The sequence below is a fragment of the Lepidochelys kempii genome, chromosome 4 (genome assembly GCF_965140265.1).
Source record: "Lepidochelys kempii isolate rLepKem1 chromosome 4, rLepKem1.hap2, whole genome shotgun sequence".
Classification (NCBI taxonomy): domain Eukaryota; kingdom Metazoa; phylum Chordata; order Testudines; family Cheloniidae; genus Lepidochelys; species Lepidochelys kempii.
Genome location: NC_133259.1, coordinates 54,447,213 through 54,470,260, shown reverse-complemented (window position 1 = coordinate 54,470,260; position 23,048 = coordinate 54,447,213). Strand labels below are relative to the sequence as shown.

The 23,048-nt window shown below is 38.9% G+C and overlaps 1 protein-coding gene across 3 annotated transcripts in view; it reads left to right on the top strand.

The window, feature by feature from the left end:
* The window catches only part of SLC10A7 (solute carrier family 10 member 7), a 199,439-nt gene that overhangs the window by 141,558 nt on the left and 34,833 nt on the right, over positions 1 to 23,048 (top strand). For 2 of the 3 annotated variants that reach the window (XM_073341293.1, XM_073341295.1), the window contains 2 exons: positions 2,017 to 2,052; positions 11,702 to 11,785. In XM_073341293.1, the coding sequence (XP_073197394.1) occupies positions 2,017 to 2,052; positions 11,702 to 11,785 (120 nt within the window). The remainder of the gene's footprint in view (positions 1 to 2,016; positions 2,053 to 11,701; positions 11,786 to 23,048) is intronic. The other variant, XM_073341294.1, reaches the window with a different exon arrangement.

Sequence of the window (23,048 nt, the reverse complement as noted above, 5' to 3'; positions counted from 1 at the left end):
TGGACTGTTCTACCGGGAGAATCGTTTTGGGTACATCACCTCCACGCCTGACAATCCCCCGTGCTTGGGTCTAGAAGTGGGCATCATAGAGCCAGCTATGCTAGCTTTATACCATCTGGGGATTCCTTTATGCCAGGGGAAGTTTCAGGTACTTGGCAGTGCGAAGTATTTCTTATACACAGGAGGGGAAGAGGGGGATCTAGCCCCACATACTCAACAGTGTCTAATAAAACTCTAAGAGTGTGTTATGTGGCACATTATACTGGAATGACTGCATTACATTCACTCTATAAAGTTGTTCTCGATAGGCCATCATTTCAGGTGTTGTAACAACTACTTTGCATAATAACTGCTCAGCTCTTATTACATCCCACAACCCCCGCCTGCTGCTTCCTGCACCCAAATTTTGCCGTCCTTGAACACCCATGTGTCTACTTTTCCAACAAACATTGCTGCATTTTCTTCCATGCTGCTCCTCACACAGGGAACGCCACCCCTGGAGTAATCCTTAAAGCCATTGCTTGCTGTCCTTCCAGGATCCACGTCTGCTGGGACACGCACAACAAGTCAGCTGACAAATGATGGCTAGATTGAGAAGCAATCAAAGACAGGATATATCATTTATTTATTTCAAGAAATACTTTAAAATAATGTGTAACTTTCAAGTTGGTGCAGCTAGCCTGTTACCTTCTGTTCTTATTCCTCTTTTCCTTGTCCTTTGTCCCCTCCTGTTTCTCACTTGTTGCATCTTGTTTTAAAGAAGGCACTTCAGAGCAAGAACCGTGTCTTCCTGTTTGTTCATAAGTGTCTGGTTCAATAGTTTCTCCTGCTTGGGGCCTGTTGGTGCTGCTATAATACAAATACATCAGATAAAGAGAGAGTTTTATATTGGATTTTAACAGCTTTGAAGAGCCAGAGTAAAGCTGTATTATGACAAAAAAAAATTACCAAAAAGGGAGCACTGCTTTTAACTTGTATTTTTCACTTGATTGAAACCAAGAATATGTGGGAAAATTATCATTCTAGATTTGTATAAGTGGGTTGGCATCTTGCCCTTGGAAAATATATTGAGTTTGTGAGTGGGTCTCATTAATGGAATAATGGTATCTGATAAATACTAGGAAGAAAAATAATCTTTGTTTACAAAAGAAGTTCGAAGTGGGACTTGTGAATGAATATGCATTAAATGACAAACTGCTTTTATTAAATCTTGAGAAAATATTGAAGTATGATGGAGGGGTTAGGGAGACATACCACTTGCAGCTATGAAAGTGAAGCATGCCATGTTAACTCCCAACCCAAACAATTCATTTTAAGATTTTCTTTCATGAAACTTAAAATCTTGTATTTTGTCCAGTCATGAGCCTTAAACCTGTTCCCTGTCAGTGAAGAAAACAAATCTTTTGCCTTCTCTGCCTGGGGGATGTGGAGAGCTGAGGTGGTCCTGTGTGACTAAATTAGATGAAAGACTTGCCTTTCTCCATTGAGACATGGAGTCTAATCAAGTGAAATGAGTTTTGAGATCTCAGCTCATTTCCTAGGGGATATTAGTTTACATTATAAAATCAGGACACCTAATTCATCACAGCTGATGGAGCTTTTGCTCAAGAGAGGACCATGAATTAGGCAGTGTGGGACTGAACCACCTGTCTCCCCGACGGGAGGGGCATCTTAACCAAGTGAGAGTACAACATATTGGTGGGGAAATCTTCACAAGATACTAGTCTGAACTTCTATATTGTGTATAGTTTGAGAAAGGAAGTCTTCAGTCTAAAAAGAAGAAAGCTGGGTCTGAGGAATATTATTTAAACTTCTGGCTACAGTAAGTAGAAATTATTCCTATACAGATGCTAAAGAATCTGTACAGTAAAGAATGAAGCTAAACGTTTCCTTTCGTTATCATTTAGCCTTGCTTTAATTTAACAAAATCTATGTATTTCCATGCATCAGGGTTTAAGATGACAAAGAGAAGATTCTGCTTTCCTGGCTAATAAAACATTCTTTTATTTCTTCCAGGGTATCATTATAACTCCACTTCTACTGCTGCTTTTTGTGAGTATTTTGATATTAAGACTCCAATCCCTTTTTTTAAAGTAACTTACCACTTATTAAAAAATATACTGTAAACCAGAAGTTTCATTGATTTTTACATTGTTTTGATACTCAAAAGGAGTTGTGGTCAGTATTTGGGACAGACTTCTTCCAAACTGGTAATAAATAAAAATGTGTCACAGCAAACACAGTGCCCACTGCTTCCTTTTATAAGGGGGTGTGAGCCTGCTCATCTGACAGTATCACAATCAGACAAGCTGAGCCAAACACACATGTTTGCAATGACAAAATGCTTACCCCAGTAGGAGAGCTATCTTATAGCATGTGCTGGGGTAGCATGGGATCATAATGAGCCAAAATGGGCCTCACGTCTGACTGTTTGGCCAGGTAAATGCAGTCTTACATTTGGGCAACTAAAACCTATGGGTATTTTTGTGTTAGAGGTGTGTGAGAGATTGGAAAGGGGATGACAAATTACTGAAGCCATTGGGTGCCACTAACAAGAACCTTGTTGACTCTTGTTTGTTCAAGTCTTACTCAGTCGTTGGTCATCCGTCAGGGTCTTGGTTACTTACAGTTCATGGAAGCAGACAGAGATCTGGTTGCAAGTGATGTTTATTCGTCATTACACAGTGAGTGACCCTGTAACAGGCTGGCAGTGTTTCCCTGAAATATCTAATATCATTTAGCAGGTGTTGATCCTGCTGGCAACAGGATACATGGGTTTCATGGAACCACTGAGGTATGTTGCTCTCTGGGGAGAGGAGATATAGGGTATGGGCTGAGAAGTCCTGAGGAGCGGCCAAGCCTGTCACGAAGGTTTAAGTTGAACTTTGTTGTCTTACTGTTAATTTCTGTATTATGACAATCAAACCCCCGGAAAGGGTTGTAAGTATGGACTCACGGTGTGTAAACTGTGTTTTAGTGTAGGTTATGAAAGACACCTGTTCACAGACAGAGCTAATATGACTTCCTTATAAGGAAGAGGGAAGGAATTGCTTCCGGATGGTCTGCTACTACTCTCCTCACTGTCTGCCCCTCTTCTGCTCTCCCTGATAGACGGTAATTCTTCCAGAGGGGTGGAGTTACAAGACCAAAATCCCATTTTAAAAAGAGAAAAACTTTTGGTTTTATTACCTTGAACATGAGCATCTTTTTCACTTTCTAAGTGACGTCTTGAACCCTTGTACCCCAACTGAGATAGGATGTTTTTGAAACGGAGCCTGGGGGAAGGCGCATTTTTCGTAAAACCTGAAATTTATTTAATTTTTCAATCGTACAACTTTTGAAACAAGATAAAGTCTCGATTTATGTCAGTGACATCTCTTTATGGGCAAATAAAAGATTAGGTAACAAAATACTCCAGCCAGCTAGTAGTCAGCCGTGACGTTTTTCATCTTGTATCTCATCTTCTATTTCATCTTGTAGCAAGTTGTAAAAGTCTCTAATGTTCAAGAAGAAATAGGAGCCAGAGAATAGGCATGCGTGCTTCCAATCAGTGCTGAAGTTACTAGTGGAACACTGTGCCACTTAACTGTTTATTATTCACCGTACTACTATTTGTAGCACTCTGAGCAGTTTGCTCTCGGGAAGAAAAAGAAGTTGTCACTTCTTAACAAAGCTCTAAACAAAATGTGTGGACTAAATTCTGCAAAAGCTGCAGATTCTTTTATTATCACAGTGTTCAAAACTTGAGCCATGATTCTGTGGGATTTATTGATGTATAAAAGTCTAGTGTGTGACAAGGGATGATTTGTCCTTTGATACTCTATTCATGTTGGATGGAATTTTCAAAAACACTCAGCACCAAGGTAAAACTCTCGTTGGAGTTAAGCGAACACTGGTTGTATTTATGTTGATTTCGATGGACACTGAATGGTTTTCAAAAGCACTTCAGTGGGCTTTGGATCAGGCCTATGATGCTCGCTAGTGTTAATAAAGCAATGGCCATGCTCCAACAGAGTAATAATACTATCATTAGAATACTATATTATAGTAATAATATTTATAAGACTACCATAAGCTCTTAAGGCAAGGCCTGTATGTGTAAACAGTGCCTAACGCTTTCTGAGTGCTACCAGAATACACTTAAATGATTATTTATTAACTTGTTCTTTTGTTTTCTTTAGATAGCTTGGCCCTAGATGGTCACAGTTTAAATTTTTCCCTCTGTGCGCCCCATGTTAATTTCTGACAGTATATAATGTTTTGAACTGCTTCCTTTGTTTATAAATGTCTGTTAATGCAAACATGAGTTGTTTTAACAAAGTTGTTAAAGACATGTTGAAGTAGACAAATGGAAGAAGAGTGAAAGCTTGTTATAAATTATATATTTCCTGCAAATAATTTATTTCCCTAAATGAATGGTGTTAAATATAAGATTCAGTCACATTTCTGAAGAGAATACTTCTGCTACCAAACTTATTATATAAAGCTTATTTAGCAAAATGGTCTGAGATTTGAAGACTGATTTTATGAAACCTCATATATTGTACCCTCAGTTAGCAGACTTTCTTTGTAGGTACCCTTTGTTAGATTTTAAAGGATAGCAACCGTCATAAGCATCACTGATTATCACTGTAATAGGAAGCTATAGAACCTTGGCTTCCAGCTGCATTAAACCCCGGTATTGTTGTCCTCATTATAACTGTTATTTTTAACACTTATGATGTTGGATTCCCAAGGATCGTGTTATAAAGGATCAGTGTAGCATAAACAATACACATTTGCATTCATATATGTGATGAGCAGAAAAGGGTTTAAACATAAAGCACTCTGAGACCCATTGGTTGCAAGTTAACATGGGAATATGCCATTCTCCTTTCTTTGCAACATTTTGCAAGGTTTTATTAGAGGGATATGGGATCCTATATACTAGAGCACACACGACAAGTTCCTACTTTCCTTGTGTCAGGTTAGATATTTAAGTGAAACCAGTAGTGGCAGTATAGTAATCAAGATTTTTAAACTGAAGAGCCAGTTTTTTAAGCTGTTTTAAAAAAAATTCAGAAAAATAGTAAGCTAAGAATTCACATAGACAAGAAGAAATCTCCTTTTGGGGGAATTTCTCTACTAATGATGAATAATTGTCACAATGTAGAATTTAGAGAGTTGGTAGTTTAATTCCCCAGGCTTTGTCCCATCATGTGGGTATGGAGCAGTACCTTATGTTTACAATTATCTTATTACTTTGTTCTCTGTTTTCAACTAATGTCTGTACTTTTCCCAGTAGCAGTAATGATACTACATTTATAATAATCCGTATTCATCTAAATGGATTGCACAGTGCCTTACAATGCCTTTGCTGACTGGTTATAGAAGCTGTATCCTTTGCTGTGAATACTGAAATAACTGCCACCTCCTCTCAGGTGAAACAGAGCAAATGTTAATAGCACACAATAACGATGAAGAACAGTTTATGTTAGGAAGTGATGAACAATATCTAGTGAAACAACAGAGAGAATTTAGGTAAGCAGAATGTAATTACTTGAATCCCAAATGTGGCACCCCTACTTAAGTTGATTAGCATTGTATTTCTTGAACAGGTTTTTTTTGTCTTGCAGAGTACAATTCTACTTAACATGAGTAAGGGTGCAGGAATCAAGCCCTCAACTTACAATTTGGCTGGAACACTAAGGCTAACACCTATACTCTTGTGAACATTTATTATTTGAATTCTAAAAATATGCTGCCATTGCCAAAGCTTCTGGGCACATTTACGTTAATAAAAGACAGTTAAACAAATTGTAACATCATGCTGTGAAGGTAATAGTGCTGTGATCTCTTTAATAACCTCAAGTTGTCAGCACCATTGTTTTTATGTCTCATCTGAAAGAGAGAAGCACAGCACTCTGGAACACTTTTAACTACATCATCACTCCTGTGTCTCCTTAAAATATAACATCATTAAGACAGTATGTGTACTGTATGTTTGTATTTGTGTCTATATCTTTTTTAAGGGCTGGACTGTGCCTTGTAAGCACTGCCCCAGGTGGGGGAAGAGCTGAATGCCTCAGGAAAACAGTCTCTTGGAGCTCCCCTGGGAGCAGGGAGAGCATAGCTGTTGTGCCACAAGTGCCAGGTTCTATATGAAAATGGCTCTGCCCCTCCTCTCATCCCTCTTGGGATGGCTAGCACCACTATTCTCTCTGGTCCTGCCCTTGGACGAGTACATGGACTTGCAGTTATGCTCAGCTGAGGAGGTTGGAAGCTCCTTATATTGCTCCTGCTCTTATGCCCCTATTCAGGGGTAGAACAATATAGCTCTGAGATTTTACTTTGCTACAGTAGTGCTGACATAATAAAACATAGCTGATTAATCACAATGTATTTGGTACCACAATATAACAAATCATTTGAATGTTTATGAAAACAAAATTTTACTTTGTTTACTTTTTGCACTTTTTTATGATATTACATTACAACTCTGCCGTGGTCTTGAAATTATTACCACTATTGTGTATGAACGGATGCTAGGTACTCTCTTTAATTTATGGAAGTATGGTTGGTTGGATAACAAAGTAACAAATACAAAGATGTATGAATCTATATATCTTTACTGAAGTCACCAAAGAAACGTTGGGCTAAGTGTGTATTTTACATTCTTGTGTACGTCAGTCTTCAAAGCTTGCCTGCAAAACCACTTCAACCTGGAATGTTAAAAAGCCCTTGCAACACTCATGTACGTTTGTGAAAATATACTTAGCAAAACTCCATGTAAGTGTCATGTACTACTTCTGTATTTGCCATACTATCAAAGGTGATTACCATGATACAGGTGTTGAAGTAGAAGCTTTTCTACTTCCTAATCAGCTTGCTCCTTCTACTTGATTTATTCAGTGATTTTTTTCCTATGTTCTGTATGTTATATCAGTCATTTTGATGGGGTGCTTGTGAACAGTGATACTACAAATATTAGAATATAGTATTAGTGAAAGAATCCCAGCTCAGTCAAGGGGAGAAAACTTCAGTTTAAACATCTTGGAGGAAAGGACTACTGAAAAGGAACATGAGTAAAACTACATGTTGCCATAAATATTAAAGTTTTATTATCTTTTAACATTTGCTTTATGTTAACAGTCTTTAAATGAAACTACTGTTCCTCAAAATGCTGGATTTCTCAGATTTTCAGGAAAAACAACCTGGATTTCTTTGAACTGTACTTTGTTTCCTTATTTCCCTGGTAAAATAGCTTCCCTTTTTCAGTATCATAGAACATACACACATTCATTTTTTGTGAGTTCTTGACAAGTGAAGGCTGATTGCCGGTCAACTGAAGAATGAATTGTTAAATAATATACTAATAGCTGAGAAGACACAGAAGTTGTGGCTAATGTATGTCACTGGTGTGTGACAACAGGTTGATTGTGGGAGTGAGGAAGACGATACAGTGCATTAACTGTTTACAGGTCAATTATTTCATCTGAATGATTTAAAGTGCACCATCTTCTTACTACCTTGTCTATAATATCTATTTCGTATACAGATTAATTTCCTTCTTAATCTCTGAGGAATGAAATGATCAGTGGAAATCTTTCTATTGACTTCAGTGAGCTTTGCATCAAACTCTATGTGCCTTTGTGTCAGACTAACTTTTGACTGCCTTACATTATACTTCTTTTTTAGTGACCAAACAACAATACAAATCCTCCCATCCCCTACCACATATATAGATAATTGCACATCTGCAAAGGTAGAGGAATCTAATATCTGTACAATTTCTGTGGAGGACTTTCTATTCCACTTGTCTCTACTTTTGTAATTGTATACCAGATATCACTTTAAAACACATGGAGAGTCTTTTAAAGATGTCTTCTGCCTATTAAACTAAAATTGTTTTTATGGCTGATAGAATACATTTACCTCTAAATAGAAAACTCACAAAATATTGCAGGAGTCTGCAAATTGCACCACAAACTCAAAAGGCCAATGACCCTTCCAGTCTGTCATCTCTTCTTTTTACCACCTTCCCCACCCTAATTATCTTTGGTGAGGCTTGCACAGATTCTTGGGGTGCTCAGCAAGGGAGAAGGCTCAAGCTGGCTAACAGTGTACTTAGTAGAGTCTGAGGACACAGCCTGGAAAAACATGTTAAGTACAAGAAAATGCTGTAGAGCAGAGAGCCCAGATTTCCTCTGAAGTGGACTCAATACGGGCAAGATTTCCTCTGAAGTGGACTCAATACGGGCAGCAAATGTGGCACTGGATTGTAATTTGGTACGACTGGCAGGAGGTGTTTGTTCTGAGTCTGTGGCAGTTCTGGGTGTAGCCTCTTCCTTGGGGAGGACACCCCAGCTGTGATATCTGCCTTGGCAGCCAGAAAAAAGAAGATTGACCACCTGTCATGTGGAGTTAGGATAGGATTGGAAGTGCAGAGTGTTCTCATTTTCATGCGAGGAGGATTCCTTTATACAACAAAAAGTTAATTATATCCTATCACTTCAGGCTCAGTCCGTGTCTCTCCTGTGAACTCTGCTATAAACAAACCCACTAAATAATTTGGCAGGTGTTGTTAAAATTGGCAGTCTCTGGAGCTGAGAGGTCTAGGGCTGGAGTAGCAGGAGCATTGCAGGTCAAGTTTAAGTACTGCACAGTGACAGGATTGTGTGGAGAAACTCGCCTGGAACTTGCTCCCAATATGGCCTTACCCTGCAAACCCTTATTCATGTGTTCATTCCTTACTCCTGTGAGTTATCCCGTTTAAGTCAATGGGTCTATTTAAGTGAATAGGGACTACTCAAACTGGTCCCCTTGTCTGATTCTAGTTAGTGCTTCATAAGCCTGTGCTGTTAATGAGCACCATATTCAGACATAGATATCCAGAAGAACACAGGCTATACAGTACATATAAACAAGGTATCCATTAAATAAAAATCACATGCCTGTGCAAAGAATTATTGTTTTAAAATGAAATATAAAACAAGTCAAGTTGCAGTGGGGGAGGTTTAGATTGGATATTAGGAAAAACTTTTTCACTAGGAGGATGGTGAAACACTGGAATGCGTTACCTAGGGAGGTGGTAGAATCTCCTTCCTTCGAGGTTTTTAAGGTCAGGCTTGACAAAGCCCTGGCTGGGATGATTTAACTGGGAATTGGTCCTGCTTTGAGCAGGGGGTTGGACTAGATGACCTTCTGGGGTCCCTTCCAACCCTGATATTCTATGATTCTATGATTATACTGGCAAATCAATTTTTCAATATTTTGAAAGACAGACTTGTGATGAGATGTGATTAAATGCTAAACTTGATCTCCACAATTTATGTAACAAGTTAAATGGAAAATAAGTGATAAGAAAATCCAGTCACATTTTTACAGCTATTAATACCTGATTGGTATTATTTTATTCCCAAAGTTGTTTAAGAAATGTTCCTTCTATTTGGCTTTCTCAAACAAACAAAAAAGGCAGCTCATTCTTAGGTGTTGGGGTTATGATGTTAAGGAGAGTAGCCGGTCGTCTACCATTAACTTAAGATTTGGAGAAGTTTGAATAGCTCCTTACTTCACGTTTTTTCCTCAATCTAGCTCATTTTAGCTCTCTGCTAATAGATGAGACCATAAGTCCCAAAGTACAGTAAAATCTGGAAACAGCAAGTGCGGGTGATCAAGAAGGAACGTGTTCTTGTGAGATTTTCAGTCTAATTTTGCATACTATGTATGTCCAGATAGTTTTGATAAGGCTTAGTTAAGCATCATCTCAGAATCTGAATCATCTGAGATTCACTTATCAGTGGCCAGATTGTGTCATTGATCAGGGGCTGAAAAGTGTACTTATTTTGCATGAATGAAAATTCCTCCTTCCTCCTGTCTTCTGTATCCTCTGGACATAGATTCAGGGCCAGCTCTTTAATGGAGCTGTGATAGTTTACACCAGCTGAGGATCTGGCCTGTTGTCTTTAAGCTTATAGACCTTTTTTTCTGGGACTTGACAATGATAAAATGCCACCAGTGACATCATTGTAGAGTGGGTAAGGGAAACAAGAAACCAGGAATCTATCTTTGAGGAAGGAATAACGGCAGTACCCTGAGTGGGGGAGAGAAGGCTGGCACTGTAACTAACTATGTATGAATAAAAGGCACTAGGATACAAGACAGGGCCAGGTGCATGCACTTGTCAAAAACGGGGGGTGTCAAAGTGGTTATTCACATTTGTCATGAAAGAGCTGAACTTTTAAAGCTCTGGTTTGGAAGATCATTGCTTTGTATAAAATAATTTGTTTCTCATAGGTATATTTGTTTGTGATATGGCTCCCTTTTCGTCTCCCATCCCTCACCCACTATAATTCAGTTTCCTTTTCTTAAAAAACTTGACATCTGTGCTGATGAGTCCACAACTGCCTTTAATCTGAAGCCTTGAGATTCCTTTCAAATGCAGATTCTGTGCTTGGAAATGCTACATTTGAAATAATAGTTTGAAAAGATGGCAAGAATATTGGTGTCTAAATGGCTGTCTTTTTCAGCAATATTTTCTATTGTCAGACATCTTTTGATTCGTGACTTGGAATGTGATTATACACTACGTCTAATTGACATAAAACGTTCAAACATTCAGATAAGTCAGTGAATCCTTCACACAAATACAGTGTTGTTACTGTAAAAGTATTGTAGCCTCAGGAAGCAAAGTGAAGGGTTCTGGAATCCTGACCACCCATTTTGATTTACTTCTCTGTGGTTGCTTTTAAAGTTTTAAAATCTTCATTTTCACTTGAAAAAGCTTATTTGAACATACCGTCGTTAATGCTTTTAACTCTCCAGCCCAAAAGTAGTGTCAAAATAGGGTTTGAAAACTTATTAACCTTTTAATGCTTCAAAAGTTGTTACAGGGATCATTAGAAGAGCAAATCCACCCTGGAGGCTGTGTATTGTGTGATGAGATTTTGGTTAATCTGCAATGGAATTTCTGCAAGGAACCAGGGCTCTACCTCTCTGTTCACATTTGCTTAAAATTGGAGGTTGAGAGGTTCATGTGCAAAAAGGATGAAATTTCTCCTTCGGAAAATGTCCAGGCAAGATTCTCCCTGATACTGCAGTCCCATGTGAGGTCACAGATGGAACAGCAGCACATGAGCTCATGCATACCCAGTATGTGCCACAGCAGGGGCCGCTGTGCCACATCCAAATAGGCTGGTGTAGAAGGAAACACTGGGGAGTTACACAGAGTTATTCCGGAGTAGCTATTCCTGGTTAAGTCCATGTGTGGATGTTTTCATTCCAAAATAAGAATGCCTTATTCCAAATTGGCTAATCCACTGTGGAAGTGGATTAAACCAATACGGAATAAGACACTCTTATTCATGAATAAGAGCATCTACACATGGAGTTATTCAGGCATAGTTAATCCACTTTAAATTCATACCCTACCTTATTCTAGATTAATTTTCGTATGTAGATAAATATTGGCAGAATTGGGGCTTTAGATTATAGACTCTTCTGGCAGAGACTGTCCTTAATTTTGTAACTTGTGGAACATCACGTATATTAATTGGGCTTAACAGTTACACACGTGTGTGTAAGTAGGTGTGTACACATAAGTAAAATTATACATCAGGACATCAGTCGATATAAGTAAATATTGCAGATCTTTTGCCGAGCTCAAAACAGATGTGAAGGAAAGGTTCAATATTAACAATGTATTTTTATTTTTATTTTGTAGCTTGGATCATCCTCCTCTGTGCCTTTTACATCTATATTCTCACAGCTGTTTATGACTGTTGTCGTTCCTCTTATTATTGGACAGGTAAGTCTTTTAAATATACTTTTTTTTAAAAAAAGAATAAGATAAAGAGGGCTGTCTTAAAGATAAACTGTCAACACAGTATGCTGCCACATAGGACACAGCCTCAGGATGGTGGAGTCTAAGATCATAGAGAAGATACTACAGTGCTCCCTGGAGCCACGTTGATCTTTGTTGAGATTGAGCATCTGACCCTCACTGCCGCAGACATACACTGTTGTATAGAAGAAGAGAGGAGAGAAGAGAGTTTGTGAATATAAAATGGGGGAAGATTGCAGTCCAGATTGAGAAACTTGCAGCCCAATGCAAAATGAGCTTTGAGAACACTCTATAGTTCTTTTGTCATATGCCCTTTACCTGGATGATGGAAAAAATTCTTCCTGTGTAATGGCTACTGCTAATTATGTTAATTAAAAAATCCTGTGTTAAAAGAACTTGAAGGTATTAAAGTCAGGCCATCAAAAGTTAGAAAATGCCAGAATTAAGGCTGCCCGCACCTTCTGAATGCACATTATAATACAATCTTTAATTATGTGATCACATACTATTTTTTTCCCACAGAACCTCTGCCTCATTCTGAGCACAGGATGGATGGCTCGGTGAATGAGCAGCTGTTCAATATTTCATTTTAGCCTCATCATTCAGTGTGTGGCCCCTGCCTTATTTATAGCATGCAATTTAACCTTGCACTGAACACAGAATTAATTTCCTCCTGAGCTTTTGTATTACACTTGTCACTGTAGTATCTGAGCGCTTCACAAACATTAATGAATCTTTAAAAAGTCCTGTGCAATAGGGACGTTTTATCTCCATTTTACAGATTGTGAACTGAGGCACACAGATTTTTGAGTACCCAAATTGAGATACCTACAGGCTGATTTTTCAGAATACTTACCATTTTATAGCACTTTATGCATTCAAAGCACAATTCCCATTGACTTCAGTTGCAGTTCTGAACACTCAGTCCTTTTGCAAATCTGGCCAACGGTGCCTCATGCTGGACACCCAGAAAACAACACGCAACAACTGCCTACCTGTGAAAAGTTCGATACAAGTAACTTGCCCAGCATCTCATGGGAATCTGTGGCAGAAGCAGAGAGAATCCAGTTCTCCAGGGTGGTATTCAACTGCCTTAAACATGAGACTATCTTTTCTTTTCCTGCAATCCCCTGCCTCTTTCACGATAAACTTTCCAACTTCAGCAATACACATGGACAGGGGTCCGACAGAAAACAGCCTTATATGCCACACAATTCTGATTCATTTCCTGAACACTGTGCATCCTGTGCACTGGCATCTTCTAACTTTTGAGGGCTTGGTCTTTGCAACCTTAACTTCCTTTTAATGGATATTTAATGTAATTTCCTATTTTTTCAAAAAGGCAAACTGAAAAAAAAGAAAAAAGAAAGAAAAGAAAAGAAAATTCCATCATGTGGGACCATATTTCTGACCCCCCACATGGGTCATCATCAGAGTTCAGACCCTTAGATCCTCAACACAGAGTTCTTCCACTTGAGCTAACTAATTATCTAGTTGCAATAGTAGGCAGTTATCTTCAATGTCAGGGAGTTCTCAACCTTTTGCTTCCTGAAGCCCACCCACATGCTATAAAAACTCCATGGCCCACCTGTGCAACAACTGTTTTTCTTCATATAAAAGCCAGGGCCAGCATTAAGGGGTAGCAAGCAGAGCAGTTGCCTGGGGCACCACGCAACAGTGGGCACCGCAAAGCTGAGTTACTCAGGATGGGGGGATGAGAGAGACACTTTGCCACGGGAATGCACAGCTATTTTCTAGAGATCACAGGGATGTTGAGACTCAGGAATCCTGGGATCAGTTTCAGGTTTGGGAGGGGAACGTGCTGTAGTGATTATAGACCCTTCTGCCCCTAAGCTTCTCAGCTCCAGTCCCTGTCTTTATTTTGGCTCCTGTTCCATCACCACCACCCTCTACACCACATCCCTTTGCATTTGAATAAGGCTGCTTCCTCTTTCTTGTTCATGTTTGTCAAGGTTCCTTCCCCACTCTGAACTCTAGAGTACAGATGTGGGGACCTGCATGAAAACCTCCTAAGCTTACTTTTACCAGTTTAGGTTAAAACTTCCCCAAGGTACAAACTATTTTACCCTTTGCCCTTGGACTTCCACTGCCACCACCAAACGTTTATCTGGGTTTATTGGGAAAACGTTGTTTGGAAACGTCTTCCCCCCAAAATCCTCCCAACCCTTGCACCCCACTTCCTGGGGAAGGTTTGGTAAAAATCCTCACCAATTTGCACAGGTGACTACAGACCCAAACCCTTGGATCTTAGAACAATGAAAAAAGCATTCAGTTCTTGAAAAGAAACATTTTAATAGAAGAAACAGTAAAAAGAATCACCTCTGTAAAATCTGGATGGTAAATACCTTACAGGGTAATTAGATTCAAAATATAGAGAATCCCTCTCGGCAAAACCTTAAGTTACAAAAAGACATACAGACAGGAATATTCATTCTATTCAGCACAACTTAATTTCTCAGCCATTTAAAGAAATCATAATCAAACGCATATCTAGCTAGATTACTTACTAAGTTCTAAGACTCCATTCCTGTTCTGTCCCCGGCAAAAGCATCACACAGACAGACCTAGACCCTTTGTTTTTCTTCCTCTTCCCAGCTTTTGAAAGTGTCTTGTCTTCTCATTGGTCATTTTGGTCAGGTGCCAGTGAGGTTATCCTAGCGTCTTAACCCTTTACAGGTGAAAGGGTTTTTCCTCTGGCCAGGAGGGATTTTAAAGGTGTTTACCCTTCCCTTTATATTTATGACAATGTTCTAGTTGGGAGAGGGGAGGTCACTGAAAGCACGAGAGATGGTCTCCCTACCTCTCACTTCTGGTGCACAGCGCCACAGCATGTTTTAGCAGCTGCGAGGAGCAACTAAGGGGAAAATGCTGTTCAGCTTTTACAGCCCAGGGATGGAGCATGCTCAGTTGCTGTGTGGGTGGTGCATGTGTAATCCAGTCAGCATGCAGGAACTGTGTGTGAAAGGAGCATGCCGATGGAATCTTTGGAGAATAACATTTACAGCCTCCAACAAACCTCTGCTGAGCAGATGCAAGGTGTGATTTTTTTCATAGACTTATAACTTGGTCATATTTGAGCAGACTTTCATTGAGACAGCACTAGGCACACCCCCAGACACCAGGGCATCCCTCCTGCCAAGTTTCAAGGTCCTACTCTAAAGTATGGAGGCACGACTAAAACATCTCTATGAAACAGTGGTATGTATGTATAAATAAATAAAATAATTAACAGGGTCAAAATAACACAGTTTTCCCTAATTTCAGTCTCAGAAATGGCTTGACCATTTTGTTTAAAGTTTTCCAAAAAATTCAGCCTGAGGCAGACATGTGGCCTGTATCAACCCAAACAGTTAAAGTTTGGCAATAATAAAAGCAAATGAAAACAGGGCCTTATAATGGAAAGGGTTGTGCAACCTTAACTATAAGGGCTTGTCTACATGGCCAGTTACTGCCCAAGAAGCAGTAACACAGTAAAATCCCATGTGGACACTGCTATAGCAAAGCACAAGTCCCAGAGTACGGCTTCATGTGTTACTGCTCGAAAGTGTAGTATGCCAGGTCATACTACAGGGCTTCAAGTGTACTGTAGCAGTGTCCACGTGGGTCATTGCTGCGTGGCAAGCTGGTGTACTATAGATTCACACCCTGGCTTTCTGCACAGTAACTTGCCATGTAAACACCTATAATATTAAATCATTTTACTGAATTTTAAGGCTAGCATATAGTACACCTTAAAAGGTTCTTGGAAAGTATTCTTGTTTGATAGAAGAAGTTAAGACCCAGGAGGACTTCTATGGTAACGATAGCCACCGGACTCTAATACTGATCCCCTGCCATGTGACACAGGTATAACTTTTTGTAACTCTGACCGTATCACATACTGAGGAAAGGAAGTAGGCCCCAATTCAGGGAAGTATATGAGCACATACTTAACTTCAAGCATGAGACTCAAACCATTGAAGTCTATTAGACTGCTTTTGAGTCAAGGAGATGCATAAATGCTTTTTTGAATTGGGGCCATAAAGAGAAACCTCTTACCAGCATTTCTGTGTCACACCTTTATTGCATGTTGGAACTAAACTAAATCTTTGGTAAAAATGGAGCAAGCAAAATTTCATGTATCCTTCAGTCCTGCAGGGACCCAGGGAAAATTGAAAGAGGGGATTGCAATATTCCAGTGTGCTTGGAAGCAAGTGATATTTCAGCAAAACTAAATAGAGTGAAATCCTCCACAGCGCTACATGTAGCAGGCCCAGAGACATTTTGGTAGGAGTCCTTAAAAGATTGCAAAAAATTTCAAAAATACTTTGATCTGTGCACAAATATTACTCAGGAAAGATGCATTGTATTACAAGAATCCAACTGCCAGGTGAGATGACATACCCCAATATCAATTAATCAAGGTTTTGTCAGACCAAAGAAGGGAGCAAGTTCCATAGATGAAGGCTTTCCATTGGGAACGCCTTATCTTTAGCCCTAAAATGTTCAGACTGAGGACTGTTAGCGGCTTTAGTAACTGATGTTAACTGACAGAGTGCGTAGGGAGAGAGGCAGTCTTAGGTAGCCAGGACCAAAAAACATATTTAGTAAGATTTTATAGCTCAATTCCAACACCTTCAATTGCACACAGAAATCAATAGGAAATCAGTGGTAAGTGGAGTTCGTCAGAAATTTTCCAATGGAGCATTCTTCCATTGGAAAATGCTGATTCATCAACATTGAAATGTTGTGTGAGTGTGTGACTATTTCACCAGGTTCATTTGCAATGGAACTGCTTGCCAGGCCGGTTTCTGCTGGAAACCAGCCTAAACCTGCCAGCTTTCCTGCTGGGCTTTGAAACTCCTTCCCCCTCAGCAGCCCAGAGTATGTCTACACAGCTCGTAGAAGAAAGTTCCCAGACTGAGTTGAGAGACTCAGGTTAGCAGGGCTCATGCCAGCACTATAAAAATAGCAGTGTAGACAGCACCTTGAAGTTGCAGCTTAGGCTTCTCCTTAGGCTTCAGCGCCCGAGTCCTAGCCTGAGCTGCAATTTTAGTAAAGCTTTTGATACTGTCTCACATGACCGTCTCATAAACAAACTAGGGAAATGCAACCTGGATGGAGCTATTATAAGGTGGGTGCAAAACTGGTTGGAAAACCGTTCCCAAAGAGTAGTTATCAGTGGTTCCCAGTCATGCTGGAAGGGCATAACGAGTGGGGTCCCGCTGGAATCAGTTCTGGGTCTGGTTCTGTTCAATATCTTCATCGATGATTTAGATAATGGCATAGAGAGTGCACTTATAAAGTTTGCGGATGATACCAACCTGGGAGGGGTTGCAAGTGCTTTGAAGGATAGGATTAAAATTCAAAATGATCCAGACAAACTGGAGAAATGGTCTGAAGTAAACAGGATAAAATTCAATAAGGACAAATGCAAAGTACTCCACTTAGGAAGGAACAATCAGTTGCACACATACAAAATGGGAAATGACTGCCTTAGGAAGGAGTACTGCGGAAAGGGATCTGGGGGTCATAGTGGACCTTAAGCTAAATATGAGTCAAGAGTTGACACTGTTGCAAAAAAACCAAACATCATTTTGGGATGTATTAGCAGGAGTGTTGTAAGTGAAACACGAGAAGTAATTCTTCTGCTCTACTCCATGCTGATTAGCCTCATCTGGAGTATTGTGTCCAGTTCTGGGCACCACATTTCAGGAAAGATGTAGACAAATTGGAGAAAGTCCAGAGAAGGGCAACAAAAATGATTAAAGGTCTAGAAAACATGACCTATGAGGGAAGACTGAAAAAATTGGGTTTGTTTAGTCTGGAAAAGAGAAGACTGAGAGGGGACATAACAGTTTTCAAGTACATAAAAGGTTTTTACAAGGAGGAGGGAGAAAAATTATTGTTCTTAACCTCTAAGGTTAGGACAAGAAACAATGGGCTTAAATTGCAGCAAGGGAGGTTTAGGTTGAACATTAGGAAAAACTTCCTAACTGTCAGGGTGGTTAAGTACTGGAATAAATTGTCTAGGGAGGTTGTGGAATCTCCATCATTGGAGACTTTTAAGAGCAGGTTAGACAATGTCAGGGATGGTCTAGATCAGTGCTATTCAAAGTGGTGGTCCATGGACTGGTGCTGGTCCGCGAGCCATCAGCTGCCGGTCTGTGCGCACATTGGGGAAAAAAATTGCCAGTCCCCCACATCAGATAGCTTGAGAAGCACTGGTTTAGATAATATAGTCCTGCCTTAAGTGCAGGGGACTGGGCTAGATGACCTTTCGAGGTCCCTTCCAGTTCTATGTTTCAAGGCACTGTCCACACAGCTATTTTTAAAGCACTAGCATGAGCTTCACTAAACCAAATCTGTCAGCCTTGGCTGGAAGGCTTGCTGCTGTAGACATGCTCCCAGGGCTTCAGGTGGTCTGCCCCTGAATTGGTGCTTACAGGATCCCTGAGTTGCCTGACTCCTTGCCTGGCAGGGAAGCATTGGAAATGTTTTGAAAAGGTCAAAATGAAATGTCATGTTGACTTTTTGTAAATAACATTTTGGAATTCCTGTAGGGTAGGAGATTTTGACATTTCATTTTTCGTTCTGTTTAGAAACTTTTTTTTTTAATTTTGGAATTTCCTGTGGAACAGGAATTCTAGTTTCTGGCCAGCTCTAATGCTAACTAATCAAGCACCCTTATAATGCATTAAATGTACTATAACTTTCAAGTGTGTTTTCAAATGAAAAATTACTGTAATCCAGTCTGGAGGTCAAAGGAATGCATAACTGTGGGCAGTGAAGGCAGTGAAAAATAGTCACAGATGACTATTTGGTGCACTGTGCAGTCTTAAGTGCACAAATTGGAAGCCTTTTGAAAGTGTGGGCCACAGTGTACATGGGTTAACAAACAAGAGGCTCACTAAATAGCTACTTGTTTTAAATAATAGTAATTGAGGCTGGATTTTCAAAATCTATTAAAGTTGTATTATGTTCCTGATGTTAAGCAAATAGCATACAGGTTTGGCAAGCCTCATATTAAGGTGTGAAGTACTGATAACTGGAAAACTGGGCCATGCTAGTTATATTTTGGCAATATTTTAATGAAATCGTCCATGAGAGATTGGATCTTCCAATGGAGTTCACATTGGTCACATGGGAGCTATGACAAACATGGTCAGTAGTTCACAGCTCTCTACCGTATGTGTGTGTGTCATAATTAATTGGCAATATTAGTCTAACATGGTTTATTTTATTGGTCTTGAAGATCAATAATTTATAACAACCTGAGATTTGTGCCCCCTATTGCGTGCTCAGATAGGGGATTAGAGAACACCTGCTATATGAGATCTGTTATATTGTTAGAGATAATATTTATTTATATATATGTTATAGAGTCTTGAAGTTCTTATATATTCTGGTCAATATAGCATAGTGTTATACTGCATTTGATCTCATTATTGAAGGTTGCTATTCATGAGCTACATTGACGTGTTAGGGTAATTTTTGCCTTCATTACAGTAGGCGGTAAATACTTTTACACAGCCAAGTAGAGTTTAGATCAATCCCTAAGCAGTTTCATCTTGTCTTTCAGACTGGGGAGTTTGGCCAAAGATCATTGTTTCTTTGTTCCTTTTTTTTCCTTCCAAAAGTGACAGAAAACAGAAACAACAACTGCTGCTGCAATATTTCCTTTCCACATTCTGCAGATCTTCTTCTTTCTTTACACCTAAGTGCTTATGACAGACTTTTATTTTATGTTTTTATATTAGAGTGATTTATGATTAAATGTTAATGAAATAGAATTTTCACTGTGCTTTCATTATATTCTACTAGTTTGAACATTTTTCAAAACAGCACACCAAAACCCACTGTTTTCTATGAATAAATAATAAAAAGTATGTCTGTACATTATCATTCATGCATTCTCCAGTTGCCCCATTGGTGATTTGTCTGCCGGCATAAAATGGGCACTTCATATTAAACAGATCTTAACTAAAGCTAAAATTCATGTTATGATTCCAGCAGTTCTTTTCCCCAAATCTATCGAATGAGGTTAGTTGTGTAAGTGCTGTAATATTTCATGGAATCTAGTCAACCGAAAAGATCTGTGATATTCTACAAGTGGAGGATTTTGGATCTGTCTTCTGCATCCTTGTTCAGACTATTCAACAGGAGCTTTGCCAACATTTAGAACTTGTATTTATAAACAAAATTTTAAAAGGATGCTGTATTGATACATGAGCTGCCAAAGGAACCAGAAAATAGAAATCTTAGCAGTAAAATTTTTCCTATGAATACTTTTAAAGAACAATCTATAATGTTAAGGAAGTGGTATACTGGAATTAGTGAAGAGAGGTTCAAAACATATGGGTTGAAAAACATAAATTAAATTAAATGTAATCTAATTTAAATGTGGTTTAAAATTAAAAATAAACCAAAGGTTAGAGAAACTTTCATCTAAAGGAACACTTTATCAAATAGATTATATTTGTAATTAAATCCACATGGAAGTGGCCTTACTTTTTATAATCAAACTTCAGGTGAGTTGCAGGAATAAGGAGTGATGTTCTGGGAAATCAACACTACTGAAAAGCAGTTGCAGAAAATTAAGATGACAGATTAACAGGATTCCAACCATGATTCACTTTCTTATGACACTTACCTTTAATAAGTAACAGAACAAATTCGCCACAGAAATGCAAACAAAGTAACAACAAATATACACTTAACCATAAAGTGTCATAGGAGTATTTGTATATGCTGTTGTTGAATGTGTTGTTTTCTAATTTTATGAAAATAGCAGTTTTAAATTACTCAATGTTAGTAGGTAATTTTTAAAGTGTGTTCCAGAGGGCCCATCTAGATGGAAAATAGAATCTTGGTTTACTTTGAGAGAGTTTCTGAGTGAGAGCTAATGCATGAAAATAAATTGATTCACACACTTTAAATCACTTTTATATTATCCAGAAAGATGAAGATAAAAAAAGAAAAAAGCCAGAGCCTGGTAAACATTTTCTCCTCAAATTAAAAGAAGGAAGCAGTTAGTATTTCTCTTCATCCATTTTTAGGACAGGACATTCAATCAGAATTTGAGCTCTCTAATAAAGGACAAGTGACTCAACTGACATTTTTTAAAATTTCACAGGCTGCAAGAATATGAGTGAATTGGTATACAGTCCTGAGGGTGGGCAAGGCTGTGACCCTCATTGTAATATACAGGAATTAACACAAAAACCTGCTATAAAGACAAAGATTCTGACCCTATCAAGAGACCTGCTCCGGGTCCCATTGAAATGAATGGAACTCTGCACTGAAGTAAGGGCCCATCTATGTGGATTCAAGTTGCAAACAAAAATACTAAAATAATGGGGAAAGGCTCTAGTCCCCATTTTGTGTGTGCTGTGCTGCATATATACTCTCATTTCCATCTGCTCCCCTTTTTGGTCCCTACACTCCTTACAAATCCAGTTTATTATCTTCTCCCTCTCTGAACTTGGTTCCTTCATTCATGTAATCCCCAGTATTTGTTTCTCTTCCCGGCCTTGTTGCCCTCACCTTGTAAGGGAAGGTGTGGTGAGATTATTGGACTGTTATGCAGTATTTTCTTTTAATGCTTCACTTTGAAGAGAGAGCTTTTGAAGGCAAAGAACACTCAAAGTGTAATACAAAGTTATGGTGCTGTTTGTTTATTATGTCTATTAAATAATGGCTCTACTAAGACAAAACGGAGAATTAGGAATCCTAAATTTAAAAGAGAGAGAAAGTGAGTGAGAGGAAAAATCAGTTACTGGATTTGGGGCTAACAATGATCCAATATTGTTTGGTAAGGCACAAGGGAATAAAGACTCATACTCTCAGCTGAGGGGTTAAAGTCGAGGCATTTTAGAAGGTTTAAAGGAGGATATAAGGTTAAAACTATCTTCTTTAAAAGATTAAATCAATCCCAGAACACTGGGTATAAATAGAAGGCACATTCTGCTTTGTGTGATGATGTAACTTCCAAAACATTTGTTATATGACTATACAGCCGTTTTTGCAGTTTTTCAGTTTATTAGGGTTTAAACATCTTAAAGTTATAGATATATGTACTTTTTAATGACACCTATTGTACAAATTTTTCCTATTATATTACAAATGTCAAGGAAGGCTCCATTTCTATATAGTGTGAAAAAATACTAGATATAATTAACTTCAATTAATAACAAACAGTAATGGGCCACATAAATCATTCCTGAATAAGACAGTTATTCATGTATTAACTTGTATGTCCTCCACGTGGGGGGGGGAGGGACAGGGAGAGGGAGTCTAGCTGCATTTCACTAACAGATCTCACTAAATACATGGTATAACTATAAGTAAGTGCTAATCAGAATAAAAAAATGTAAACTCCACGTATGTGATGGATTTGTTCTGCCATTTCAAAGTATTAATTTGTAATAGGCATGCAGTGTTTACATGGGGCATTGCACTGAGTGCTGTTCCTGCTGGCCAATATTAAGGAGCAGCACCTGAACATATGTCCTGACTCACAGAAGTAGGTTACCTCTTAACCCATTAGGATATAAGGGATGAGGGGTAACTGTCTAAAGAGAGGATCTGGGGTGTGGGCTGAACAGTCTAGAAGGAGAAATCGTAGGAGTTGTCAAGCCTGAGGAAAGATTTCTATTGAAATGTGTTATTGTTAATTTCTGTGTTGTTAAAACTGAACCCTAGAAAGTTCTCGTGTGTGGAGCTGTGTTTTAGAGTAAATTGGGAAAGACACCAGCTCACAGAACTTTTAGTGGCTTTAAGTCACTAACAAGAGGTAGTATGAGGGCTAAAGCCATACAGCTTGTTTTGTTATCTTCTAATTTTTCAGTAGATTCTTCATCAACATTCACATTGTGCTTTTTAATCTTTTTAACTGGGAAGTTTGCATATTTAATATCCCCAAAGCCACTAGGGATAGGGGCGTGTGTATCCTGCTCTTTGGGTTAGGAGTTAAATCTTCACAGCCCCTCACATCTAATATGGTTACTGGCATGTGATCCAATCCTATTCGCATAAGTGGTTCCACAGTTTTACTGGCAGGAGTAAGGGTTGCAGGATCAAGACCAGCATCTCCTCACTGCCATCTCTTGTAGGGATCCTATGATACTTGGCAGTGTGGAGTGTGTTTTCTTCAAGGTTTGGGAAGTTACTTGGCCAATCATTTTCTTGTGAAAAGGAAGGGATGTGAGAACTCTCTGCCTGCAAG